Genomic DNA, 13996 nt, shown 5'->3' with positions numbered 1-13996 from the left:
CTATCCAACCGGGCAGTATTTTTACAGCCACATCTCACTCCATCAATCCTGCTGAAAACACACGACAAGACTTAGCCCAGGTGTGCAATCAAGAGGGATGAGCCCTGCTCAAGCACAGCAAAGAGCTCTGCATTGGGACCTGAACTGGGAGAACGTGTCTAGTCACCAGGATCCTCAGATCCTCAGAGGACAGCAGGTCCTCAAATAAGGACTTGCCCAGCAGCAGAGGAAAACAAAAAGGAGAAAGCAAAGCAGGCAGATGCACTTTTCATCTCAGTGCCCACCCAGATACTGCAGGGGTCAGGTGGGTTCAGGGCAGGATCACAGAGCTGCCCAGCGAGAGGTGAGATGGGGAGAGGGAGGTGGGGCATGGAAGGGAGGTGATCAGAGCAATAAATTAAATGCTCATCATTATGTACTGAAAACAGCTTTCAGCTCTGCACAGATTAACAATCCCAGACTTGATCAAGTTAATCATCTCATGCATAATTAAAGGCATTTGCTGCTGTGGCAGGCAAGAGACAACCAGGAGAAGCAGAAACAACAAATCAGAGCCATGACCTTTGCAACTGAGGCAAACTCCATGCCTGTCTTCAGTTCTGAACACTCATCCATCGGTCAGCACTGCCTCGGCTGGCACAGGAAGGGTTCACTGTTACCCTCCCACCAGGCACTGGCACAGGTCTGTTTCACTGGGAGTGTTCAGCTGCGATCACCCCCATCTACAGGTGAGGTCACACAGAAAGGGCTGTTCCATGTGTGCACTCATGGGTGTGCTTCCTTCCCCAGTTCACATAAAGGCAAGGGCCCAAATTCAACCACAGTGCACTCGAAGCCTCAACAGCTTGTACTCCAAGGTATTTGAAAACCAGCCTTTCCAGCTCTAAGGAGCTTTTGGAGCACAAGAACAAGCTGTGGTTTATTCTGTCTTGGTAAGATGATTAAAATAACTACACTCACATAGCTCTCCAGTGAGTACACAAGAAAAAATTCCCATCTTTGTCCTTAGAGCCGCAGGGGACATTACAGGGTCGCACCCAGCAGAACACAACTCCTTTGGCTGGTGACAGTAAGTTATTGTTACCACAAGGACCAGAGAGGGAAGCCCATTGCAGGGCTTACACAGCTTACACTGTGTGCAGGTCATGGCCTCCCTCCAGTACAGGCTGGCAGCTGCCACTCAGCAAAAGCAGACTTGGAATCATGTAATGTTTTGGGATGGAAGGGATCTTAAGGCCCATCTCATTCCACCCCCTGCCATGGGCAGGGACACCTTCCACTAGCTCAGGCTGCTCCAAGCCCTGTCCAACCTGGCCTTGGGCACTGCCAGGGATGGGGCAGCCACAGCTGCTCTGGGCAACCTGAGCCAGGGCCTCACCACCCTCATGCTAAAGGTAAATAAAGGAGGAAAAGACAGAGAAATGTAAAAATATATCCATACCAAATAATCATCTGGACGAATCCCAAAGAGCTCTCGGAAGTAGCGGAAAGCCACTGGGGCATAGGTCTTGAACCTGAAGTCGGCATAGTGGTGAGCCGGGGTGAGGTTACTGCCTTCGCTGCACAGAACACACACATGGGCAGGGCTGTTACCATTCACCAGACATGGACACTCACACCAAAGCTACTGTGCTTTCAGTATGCACTGAGCCTTGCCAAAAGACATCTTCAGAACAACAACCACCACCTTTCTTCTGTGGTAAGACAACAGGAAAACAGGTTTCAAACTATCCGCCAAAATCTATTTCCAGAGAGTAAAGGAACAACCACTTGCCAAGCAGAATATATTTACACAGAGAACATAGCTTTTATGAGCTTTGTTTATTCACAGTTAGAGAGCTCCCAGAAGGAGTTCCTTCCATCTAAGACATGGTATGATTTTGTGGAAGAAATTCTAGATGGACAGGTAGAAAGAAGCACGTAGGAAGGGTAACAAACTGGAGTGCACTGTGCTTCTCTACAAGCCAGTGCACTGCAGAATCCAACACTTCCCACTGTTCTGTTTGTATGTCACGGAGTGGATTTAAAACATTCAGAGCATGGAACTCTGATCTAAAGACAGATGGAAGCTCTCTTGAAAAATCAGTGAGAGAAAAAGAAATAACTCACGCATTCATTCTTCCCCCCTTTTCCTTTACCTTGGGAAAAAAATGCTCTCCACCACGTAGAAGTCCTGCATCAGAACATCTCTCTCTGGCTTGGAGCTCAGATTGCCCACAGTATATCCAATCCCCAGCTGGATGGCCCCCTTCAGAGTGGATGAGGTGGTCTGGCAAAAGGAAAACAGCAGCCAGTGAGCATTTCACAGCAGATAATCATGGTAGCATCCCCTGCATTTCAATGCACTCATGTCTGACTTCTGTGGGGTCATCTCAGGCACTACTGCTAACCAAGTTTACTCAGCTGCTGAAGAGATGAATTAGGGATTCAGATTTGCTGTTTGCAGGATTATGCTGTCCAAGGGTGCTGCATAAAAATCTCAACCAGATTAATAATTACTGGGCCATAACTTTTCCTCTGAGCCTGTCACCCACACTTGGGTGCCATCACCCACTCCTCAAACTCAAACCTTTTTGTAGGTCGTTTCCCCAGAAGCATCCACACTTCGATGGCCAATCTTCTTTCCTTGGCCCGGCTGTCCTGGCAGTGATGGGCCCTGCAAGGAGAGCACAAGGACAGTCAGGGCACAGGCTGAGCTGCCACCAAGCACATACAGAGCAGCACAGCCACACTCCCACGTTGTACTGCACACAGGGATCACAGTACTGCCAGAGAAAACCCTGCAGAGTGCCAACAGGTGAAACTGATGCTCTTTGAATTCTACTTCCACCCCTCAAGAGGAGTTAGAATAGCAGCACTCCACCTGAGACCCCCACTGCTCGCTGGCAGAGCCCTCAGCAAAGATGCCAAGCTCGGAAAAGATCCAGCTGCCAAGGTTCCCCTGGTGCTTGACTGAGGTTTCCCATTGATTTAAAACAGTGATGTATTAAATCAAACAGCCACAGAGATTTATTCTTAAAATCCCACACCCTCAGGTGTCACACTAACACCTCGGGCTTTGCTGGAAAGATCAGAGCCAGCTGATGGGGACAGCCCAGCCCCACACACACTGAGATAATCCATTTAAGCAAGATCTCATCTGTTTACAATTCCAAGGCTGAGCCTATACAGGGTGAGCCACAGGAATGTCTCTTCCACAAGTTTTGCAGTTTACAGAAATGCTATAGACTGCCAGTACTTCAGGGTGACAACAAACCTGCTCCTGTCCCCTTGTCCTCTCCTACCTCTGTGTCTGCCTGGGCCTTTCTTTGCCAACCCAGGAGGTAGCAGGTTGTGGCTGCTCTTGTAACAGCCTGGTGTAATCAGGTGTTAGGAAGTTCCTTGCAGCTCCTTTTGCAGCTCTAGGGACTCTCTACTCCACCACCAGGTGACACAGCAGCCACTCCCAAGCTCTCTGCCAGGTGACCCCCATGGATCCTGGAGCCCATCAGACAGCTAGAAATGCTGGTGAGACACCAGCACCATTTCGGGGTTTGCTACATTGCAGAACAGCTTTGGATGTTCCCTTGAGTAGCATGCAGAGAGATCCAAGGTCACTTCCCAAGAGACACTGTTCTATCCCTGTCCCTCTTGAGTGCTGCACAGACCCAGCTCAGAACCAACGGCTCCAGCAAACAATGGATAATTTTGCTCAGACTAAGAAGTTCTTTGTACTTTAGCTTTTGATCAAGAGCTTGCAGTTATTTTTGGTCAATCTGCTTCTACTAAGGGGCAGTCTTGAGTTCTCCTTCAAAAATCCCATTTCCTATCCTATTTCATTAGCAGAGCCAGCCTTGCTCCTGAGCACTCTTCCTCCAGCAGCTGTGAACAGCAGCACAGATCAGCCTCTCCTTCTACCAGCCCGCTGGATCTTACTCCATGCAAGCCCAAGCTGTGCTGTCCTGCCTTGCCAATGGCTCACATCATCCTCCCAACGTGATGAGCAGACACAGGCAGGGGGAAGGGACTGCCATCCTAGGAACTGCAGTGACAAAAGCCTCTCTAGTCTCTTGCTCTGCTTGTGGCTGCTTCCAGGGCAAGAAACAGTGGCCCTATTTGTGCACTGAACTATGCAACCAACTTCCACAGACGTTGAGCCTCCCACTATGCATATTCCTCTGCAGGTACAAAAGAATCAAGCGTGGCATTCCAGGGAATTTTTTTGGAAGATTTTGCTGTTTGTGTATACAAATTCTCATCACCACAGGTGAGGAATGGGAAGGGGGATGTAAAAAAATTTGATCAAACAAAAATCATTTGAACATGATGCCCTGAACCACAAGTGTGGGTTTCAGGGAACAGCTTTCAGGCACAGAGCCTCCTACTTGATTCCCTGCTGCCAACTGTGAAGAGTTTTGCTCCAGAAGGTAACAGTGACTCAGAACCTGTGACCTGAAATATCTACAAGAGAAGATGAGTCCCTGGAGATGTTCCCCTGTTTTAGGGCTTCACAAATCACAGGCTCCCTGACTTGGCTCCCACCAGTGGGTAAGATCCAACACAGAGGGCCTGGAGATGCCCAACAGATGCATTCTTTAGTTAGCACTTCCAAGTGCTGGTGTGGAAGAGGTGCCCTCAGTCACTGACGTAGAGGCATCATGGATCACCCAGCCAACACTGGCCACGTGATGAGCACAATCCCTCCACATCCCTTCTGCAGCTGCACTGATGCCAACAAAGGGACCCCGGAGACCTGCCACTAATTTTATTTCTCCCAAATAACAGATATTAATTTTTAATCATCTCATAAGTATTTTGAAATCCAGTTTTGATCAAAAAAGGCAGGCAAAAGAGTTTCCTAGAGCTCTGTGTTATCATTTTTCAACACAGGATTGTCAAACCCAGCTTTACACATCTCACCTCAGTGATGGCTGTCTTCTTTGGGCCCAGACCTGCAGACAAAAGGGAAGAGCATCAGGAAAAGTAGGGACATAAAATAAAAACCCCCAACCCAACCACCAAACCTCTGAGAAAACAGCTCAATGCTTTGTCTTTTCAAGTACAGCAGCCAGCCTTTAGAGCAGCTGGTTTTACTCGGTTTCAGCTTCACTAGTGCAGGAATCTGATGGTACAGCAGTCACCTGAACAATTTCCTATTCAGAAGCACAAAAATGCACATTTTTTCCCAGCAACAGTATTTCCTACAGGCTTCAACAGAGAGGTCTTGCAAATCTCTGCTGCCCCATTAAGCAATGGGTCCACACTACGCTGAAGAGTTGGCTCCATGCAGAAGCCCAGAGAGACACTCCTGAAGCTGTTTTCCAGCCACTCAGAAGGCACTTGACAAACTATATTGATAATTGAATCTATTTATAGAATTCAATGTCCAAATATATCACACAAATGAACACATCATTCATCTTTATTGCTCCCTCAGGAGAAGCCACTGCTGCTCCATTACAGCCAACGGTGGAAATCAGGGTTTTGCCTCAAGCTTTTAGATACATAATCAGAGCTGGAAACACAGGCCCAAACCCTCTGACATGAGGCCATCTCCCATTTCCTAGCCTGAGTTTGTTTTTCTGAGCCCAAGTTTGCAAGAAGTTCCTTCATTTCAGACAGCAGTGAGCACAGGCTCCTGTGTGGAATGTGGGACCATGAGATCCAGCCCAGCTGGCTCCCGAGAGCTACCATGAAGGATCAAGAGCTGCCAAAGAGGAGCTCCCCACACCACCCCAGCACCTCTGTGTGCACAGGCCAGTTCTCAGGGGGGAGTCTCCTGCACAGAACACAAACCCAAGGGACAGGTTTAATGCACCTGTTTCCAGGTATGAGTCTGCCACTCCATGTTCCTGTCCTACAGCATTCCTTATCAACCCATAATCCTTCAGAAAGGGCTTAATTTTGCAAGAGACCATCAAGTGGAGTTTTGAGTTCATCTACACTCAAATTAGGGGGTAGTCTTCTCTGGGGGAGAGTGGATGTGCTCTGTCTCTCCTGGCTGGACAGCAGGGAAAGCCTGGAGCACCCAACCCAACTTCTGCTGCTTCAGCATCTCCCCTATCTGGTGAAGGAAGAACTTTGACGGTTCACCTGTGGTACCTGTTCAACCCCCTCAAAGTGAAGTAGTGATGCTGCTCCAGGGCTTGTTTCAGAAGGAGCCTGAGCAAGAACTTGGGCAAACCTTCAGTAGCTGAAGCAGCTCCAAAAGAGCTGGAAAGGGACTTTTGACAAGTGCCTGGAGGGACAGGACAAGGCAGAATGGCTTCCCACTGCCAGAGGGCAGGGACAGATGGGATATTGAAAAGAAATTCTCCCCTGTGAGTATGGTGAGGCCTGGCACAGGGTGCCCAGAGCAGCTGTGGCTGCCCCATCCCTGGAAGTGTCCAAGGCCAGGTTGGATGGGGCTTGGAGCAACCTGAAGGTGTCCTTGCCCATGGCAGGGGGTGGAACAAGATGAGCTTTAAGGTCCCTCCCAACCCAACCCATTTGAAGATTCCATGATAATGGGATAACAACAGCACCAGGGAAGTGTGTGACTCAGTTACATTTTGGAAAATATTTCATACTCTGGAAAGCAAATAAACAACAAACCCAACAAAAAACCCTTGGTGATCACAGGGGAGATGAAGCTGCTCTGACTCAGAAGTGCTGCAGGTGTCTCACTGTCCTGATCTTCACAAACTGGGCAGTCCCTCATGCAAAACAGGTCCCGTCATGTGGCATTTGGAGCTGTCTGCAGAGCACCCCCGGGCCTACAGCCCGGCCTGTGGGGCAGAGCCAGAGCGGCACGGGAAGAGTCACTTCTCATTATTCTCTTTTAAACAGTGCCCAGCTCCTGCGACAGGAGCAGTCACTGAAACGCCACTCCCTGTGTCGCACAACCCCACTGCAAACGGGCAGAGGGAAGTGAGCAGAGTGGGAGCCCGAGGGGTGCCGAGCAGCTCCCCTCTGTCACACAGCCAGGCCGGGTCCCCTCCACCCAGGGGCAGTCACTGACACGGGCGGGTGACACACACCACGAGTGACGTGAACCCTGTCACTCCTCCAGCAGCGCATGGCTCAGGACCACCGCGAGCTCCAACTGTGCCGAAAAATTAGTTCTTTGGCCCAAGCCAACACAATTTTGTGATTATTGAACAAAACACCCTGCAATGGCCCAGAGAGTAGGAAGTAAGGCTCTGAGTGAGCATTTGGCTAATGAACTTCCAGGGCACAATCTGAAGCAGCACTTCCAGAGCACTGGGGAATCCAAAGGAGCGAATGCTGCTCCAGATTGAGCACTGGAAATCGCTGGGAACGCAGCACAGCTGAGAGCCCCGGGCCAGGGGAATGTGCTCTCCCTGCATGGCTGCCACCGCTCTCCTGCCGCACTAATCTCGTTTCTGCACTTTGTCACAATTCCAGAGCTGGAGATTATCTTTAATTTTGTGGTAATTACCACAAGCCGCTTTCATTCCCAGCTTTTAAGTGTCTGCTGCTGTACACGTACCAAATGTGGAATCGACGCCAACCACCTGCACAAAGGAAAGGTATCGGAGGCAAGGAACCGCAGGTCTCTGGGAGAAATGACGCTTGATGTGGGTAAGAGCAACCCCAGCAAAACTTCCCTCTGCCTCCACCAGTAATAAAAAGTAATCAGCTTTATAAAATCAACTTGTCTAGTCAGAAAATGTAAAAAATCTTCCACTGGCTCCTCTCTGCATGGCACACGGCTGTGCTCAGCTCAAACAAGCTGACAGATGGCCTGGCAAAATCTGATTTAACTCCAGCTCCGGGGGTTATAGAGCCACGAGGGAGCACTGGGGTTTGTGGGAGTGGGAGCACTGCTGCGGGAAGTTTCGACACTTAACAAGCTAATTGAAATGATTCTTATCCGATTTGGTGTGGCTTACGAGGCTGTGCTCAAAAATGTGATGAGTGGCTCTGGAGGGGAAACCCTGAGATGAAACTCCAACTTTCTGCCCTGCCTCCAGTCTGTGCCTGGGCTCTGCCAGGCACTTCATGCATGCTTGACCTGCTGCCTTCAGTTCTGTTCTCATCTGTGCATGGCTTTGAGTGACCCTGTCCCAGTGCTTGGGCTTCTACAGAAGTGAAATAAACACTTCAGTTGTGGCATTCAGCAATTCCCATCTCAGACTTAAATTGTGTTTTTTTCCATATTCACAGTCACATCAGCCATCTCCACCACTAAGCTGACACCCTACAGGACAGGCACGAATTTCCTCCTGGAAAGCCTCTGCACAGGAAAGGGCTTAAGTTTCAGCTCTACCAGTCAGAGGAGCAAAACCCCCACAAGGTGAGGGTGGTGAGGCCCTGGCACAGGTTGCCCAGAGGAGCTGTGGCTGCCCCATCCCTGGAAGTGTCCAAGGCCAGGTTGGATGGGGCTACCTGGTCTAGTTGAAGGTATCCCTTCCACTTCCTTCAAAACCAGCTGAGGCAGGTTGACTTGCCAAAACCATCATCAAAACAGGCATTAGAGGCTTCTGTTCCCTGGAAAGGAATTTCTTAAAAGGTTTACAAAAATCCAGCAGAAGGCTAATTTAATATTATAGAATCCTGGAATATCCTGAGCTGGAAGGGACCCTCAGGGATCATCAGTGCAGCCCCTGGCCCTGCACAGACACCCCAACAACCCCAGCCTGGGCATCCCTGAGAGCGCTGTCCAAACGCTCCTGCAGCTCTGGCAGCCTCGGGGCCGGGCCCATTCCCTGGGGAGCCTGGGCAGTGCCCACATGATCTAATAACTAAGCTTTCTTTATAAGACAGGTCTATACACAAAGACATATATTTATAAATTATAAGTATTTGATGCTTTATGGTGCCCTAGAGAAGTCAAAAGAAATCTGAATAGCCAGTGGACTCCTTTCTCTGATCAGAACTGCTGCTGCATCTTTACTAAAAGCTTCACTTTACCTAAGGGTTTATAAGGATATACAATGTGACTGGAACTAAAAATACATGAAAATATAAATGCCACGTAAGCTCCTTGGCTGGAGGCTGCAACAGCATGACTCCCCCAGAAATCCAGCACGCCAGGGACCTGCAGTTTGCCACTCACTCCCAGCCTGCTCTAGTGGAAGGTGTCCCTGCCCATGGCAGGGGGATGGAACTGGATGAGCTTTAAGGTCCCTTTCAACCCAAACCATTCTGGGATTCTATGAAATGCTGACAAGTTACACACACCCCAAAGGAGTGTGTGAGTCTCATTTTTCAATTTCTCCATTAAGAACAAGACAATGTGACACACCTGAACAGCCCATTTGGACATTAAAGGGATGTGGAGACTGTGACCAGGACACTACAATTCCCTGTTCCATCAGACCCCTAACACAGACTCACTCGGTCAATGCCTTACAGGCAAAGGCAGAAACACAAATGCCAAGACAGGAGCTGTGGAACTTAAAGCCTCTACACATGTATTGCTATCAAAATACAGGCAGAAAGGATGGAAATTAAATGCATCCATCAAAAGAGACAGCTGTTACTGCCTGTAAGGGACTGCTGGTGAAAACTAATTAAAATTAAGGGGAGTTGGGGAAGGCAATTCAGCGAATCATGGAATGGGTTGGGTTGGAAGGGACCTTCAAGCTCATCTCGTTCCACCCCCTGCCAAGGGCAGGGACACATTCCACTAGCCCACTATCCTCTGAGCCCCCTCCAACCTGGCCCTGGACACTTCCAGGGATGAGGCAGCCATAGCTCCTCTGGGCACCCTGTGCCAGGGCCTGCCCATACTCACAGGGGAGAATTTCTTCCCAATATCCCATCTAACCCTGCCCTCTGACAGTGGGAAGCCATTCCCCTTTTTCTGTCCCTCCAGGCCTTTGTCCAAAGTCCCTCTCCAATTGTCTTGTAAGCAAGAAAACACTCCTCAACTGGGAAGCAGCCCCTAAGCCAGTGTGGCAGCCAGCTGGGCTTTCTGAGAAGCCAGCAGAAGCATCAGGCTGTGTCTCAAGGCACAGGCAACAGCAGTCCCTGAATTTCTTCTCACACTCCACACGTGGGGCTCCAGCTCCCAGCACACGGGGCAGCAGCACAGGGCAGTCCTGGGAGGGACATCACAGGGAGCAGGAGCTGGCTTAGCAACCCCCCAAAGAAGGCAGCTCAGTACAACCTGCCCTTCCCAAGCACCTACTTCCGATCATTAAACATACTTTCTTCCCATTTGGTTTGGATGAGAGACATCAAGTAAGGCACAATATTAAATTAAAAATTTGGTTTTTTCCCCCCCTTAAGTGTGCCATCTCTTTGCAGAAAGATCTGTAGCTGTTCTGCACCCTGGGCATGGATCACTGCTCCTGCCATCCAAGACCTTGGAGAAATAAAGCAATCTGAGATAAATTCTGCTTGTTATGTAGAACCTACATAAAGCTTTACCACCTAAATATATGTTTTTCCCTGGACACTGCCTGACTGACTGACTTTAGGAATCATCCACACAAAACTGGTGCTGGTCAAACCCAGTTGACCCTCTCTACCAGCTGGTTCACCCTATTATTCATTCCAGTGCTCAGGCAAGGCTGGCTCCATCCCTACAGGCAAGCACACAGGGGGAGGAGAGACCCGGCTCTGATGTGCCTAGAGCACAGGTAGCTCAACATTCCTCGGGACACTTTAGCCAGCATCCAAAGTCCAGCAGCTATTTGCAGCAGGAATGCTGGAAGCACCGGGCAGTGTCCAAACTGGGCTACCAGGAGCACCCAGAGATAAATAATCCTGTTTAATCCCACCTAAGCCACCCTGACCTCCCCCCGTCCCCTGCTCCTTCTCATCACCCACACAGGCTCTGTGCCTTGTCTGAAGCCCACAGGAGCCACCTTCACATAAAATGACATTTGCACACCAGGATCTGCTGCCCCAGCTCCATGTGCTACACTCTTCCCATGGCCTTTGTCTTGTTTATCTCAGCAGAAATGCTGGGGATGGGAACAGCAAGGCTTGTACAAATAAATGGCTTGTACAAATGAAGGGAAGGAGTTTAATGTACAGGCTGGGCAGGCCGGGCCTCGGGGCACTGCTGGGGCACCTGCTGAGAGCAGTGACACGGCTGACCCCTCCTTTCCACCCCAGGCATGGACATGCTCTTCCATTAAGTGGAGACAGACAGGCATAGGGAGCCCCAGTCCTGTCCCAGCCACCCCCTCAGGTTTCTGATCCCCAAACTCCAGAAGCTGCTCCTCTGCCAGCTCCCACAGATCAGCACTGAACCTGTATTTTACAGCCCAGCTCAGCTGATCAAAGCAAACTTCCACCTTATGGAGCATCAGCACTGCCAGGGACTGCCACAAAAGGATGTTCTGCAGTAAAGGCACCTACCAGCCTGGTTTATTTTTGGATTTATGCAGAAACTCTTTCTGCCTCAAAAATAAATCCATTTATCCCAGCTCAAGAGGCAAGGCAGAAGCTGAAGATGCAAGCAGGGAGTTAACACGTCCCTTCCTCATCGTCAGCTGCAGGTGCCACCACATCCGGGGTGCAGCATCCCGGGTGCAGCCCTCCTCGGGGAGCTGAGCCAGGACACCACCACGCTGGAACGTTTCCTTGACAACTCCCCGGAAAAGCACTCACAGCGCCAAAGCCCAATTACAGTGAGGAACAAGCAGGACAAGACCAGGGAAATGAAATTCAAAAAGAACTGATTTGTTTTCTTGTTTTGGATCAGCTGCGTGTAGAAAAAGGACAATTTTGGAGTGCTGAGCCCAAAGCGTGTGACACAGCGACAAAAAGCAAACCAAAAATCTCATCAAGAGCAGCACACAATAGCTGCCACCCAGCAGCGGAACAGGCTGCAGCCGCTCGGCTCGGTAATTATGCAATCCAGTGGGATGTTCGGGCAAACATCTGCTCCATGGGAAAGGTGCAGCCTTATCTGAACACCGTGTTCCTGCTCCCTTCCACACGCCCGTCACAGGAGGACTGTGGAGTGGAAGAACACACGCTCCCCAGCACGTCCCTCGCGGGCAGCGGGGGCAGGAAGGCGAGAGGCTCCCAAGGTCAGGCACCCAGCGGTGGCATTGGAAATGCTGGTCTCTTCCCAGCTTCTGGTTTCTCTCTTTATTACAACCTGCAAATCCAATCTGCCTACCAGCACTCACAACAAAGCTTGATCAGGATTAGAGATGGCAAACATGGAGCAGGAAGTGTCACCTCTGCAGGACTGAGCCAGTTTTGCACCTGTGATGACACCCAGGCACAGAGGTGCCGCACTAAAACCACGACGCCAATTTAGATCAGGGCCATAAAAGGCTGAAGGACTTTGAAGCCACATTCCTCACAATCATCCAGAAGAGCCAGAGCAACATTCAGCTGCCCTTACCTTTGTCCAAGGGCAGGATAAGCTTTAAATCCCCTACTAGCAGGTTCCAACCCACCAACTCCACTCACTCGAGCATCATCTGCCTGCCCAGAGCTGTGGTTCGGCAGCAAGAGGACACAGAACCTCCTGCTGCCTTTCTAGCTGTGTTGCAAAACCACTGGGGACCTGAATGTAGCACATGACCCCAGGCAGCCCCTGGGACTCTTTTCTGTGTGTTCAGATGGAGTTTCCAGCAGCCACAAGGTCCCTGAGAGCCATTTGTCAAACCCAGGTCAGAGAAGCACAACACAGTGAAGGAATTCACTTCCCTCCTTCATTTTCCAAGCATCTGCATCCCCCTGCCTGCAACTCCTACTGAGAAGCAGGATCCAGGACCTTTACCATGTCCTCCCTATGTGCAGGGAAGGAGGCTCACCTCCATCCTCCGATATGCTGCTCTCCCAGTGCCACTAATAAACAGGGAGAAGTTTGACCTGACTAATTGGAGGTTACACCCTGCCTGCCACAGCCAGGACAATTGTTCTGTCCCAAATACCCAGGGTTTCCATCGTGGCACAGCTCAGGGCTTTGGCTGCTTGGGGCTTAGTGTCAGCCCATAGCACCTCCCAGCCAGGTAGGGATTAGTGTCACTGGAGCCTCTTCCCTAGCCAAGCTCCTTGTGGAACTCGCTGGCTCAGTGAGGATACCTGCAAGGCAGGTGCCAGGCAATGGACAGGGAACTGCTAGCTGGAAAAAGGATATAGTCACTGTGGGCAATCCCAAAATTTCTTATGCTGATAAATGCACGGGATATTGTTATTGAGAGGACAAACCCCCTTTAACTAGAGAAGGAGGATGCCTTTGCACATCAGCTTGGCTCCCTTTCCAATATTCCTTCTCTGGGTATCCTGCAAAGGATCTCAGCCTGTCTGGGGGGAGCACTGGTAATGCAAAAATCGTTCCAGCTGCTTGCAGGAGGAGCACAGCAGATACCAAGAGGGTTGGATTGCAGGCTGCATGAGACAGTGACAAAATATCCCCCCTACTTTATCTCTCAGCCCTGTCTCACAGAGGGTTTTGCATCTCTGATCCAGGAGGGATTGGCCAGATTATTCATAACTTCCATTATTTAAAAGTGTTTTCCTATAGGACCTACCTCAAACAAGACTGGCCCCCTTGCTCATTCACCAGCAGGAATTATTCTAATCTAACTTAGTCAGAGTATAGAAGAATGCAACCCACGAAGATATCTACCTGCCCACATTTTCCATTTTCTGACATTCTAAAAAACGTGTTGAAGTCCAGTTACTATTGTCAAAGAAAGTAAAGAAATCTACTTGAAGTTTCCCAATAACCACCTCCCACAACACCAGGACACAGAGATGTCACCACAGTCAGCACAGCTTTAAACCCGTGGGATCCCAGCATCCCAATCAACAGCAGCCTCCAAAGGGAAAACAGCTCTTCTGTCTGCAGGCCACCCTTCCCAAGACATCCCAAAGATGCACCTGGATTTTTAACGAGTGGGGTATTTCCTGATTTACTCTGTAGCCAAAGCTGCTCGGCTAAATCCTCTAAGATTTAATTCCACTCTGGCTAATGTCACCTGACAGAGATTTTCTGAGGGTGCTCAAGCACTGGAGACTTGAAAGGGGATTTCAGAGCAAGGTTATGTACAACATGCGTCACTGCAGATAAAGTCCTTGTACCCAGCCTGAC

At 49.9% G+C, this 13996-nt stretch overlaps 1 protein-coding gene across 3 annotated transcripts in view; it reads right to left on the bottom strand.

Moving 5' to 3' along the window:
• Positions 1–13996, bottom strand: part of PIP5K1C (phosphatidylinositol-4-phosphate 5-kinase type 1 gamma) — a 49821-nt gene that overhangs the window by 19306 nt on the left and 16519 nt on the right. For all 3 annotated transcript variants that reach the window (XM_082298109.1, XM_082298108.1, XM_082298110.1), the window contains exons 2-5: positions 4900–4931; positions 2570–2656; positions 2139–2269; positions 1442–1559 (exon numbers count right to left, since the gene is read on the bottom strand). In XM_082298109.1, coding sequence (XP_082154235.1) covers positions 1442–1559; positions 2139–2269; positions 2570–2656; positions 4900–4931 — 368 coding nt within the window. The remainder of the gene's footprint in view (positions 1–1441; positions 1560–2138; positions 2270–2569; positions 2657–4899; positions 4932–13996) is intronic.

Source organism: Coloeus monedula, assembly GCF_965178545.1.
Source record: "Coloeus monedula genome assembly, chromosome: 27".
NCBI classification, from domain to species: Eukaryota; Metazoa; Chordata; class Aves; order Passeriformes; family Corvidae; genus Coloeus; species Coloeus monedula.
The sequence above is the reverse complement of the archived record's forward strand: the minus strand, read 5'-3'. Positions and strand labels throughout refer to the sequence as shown.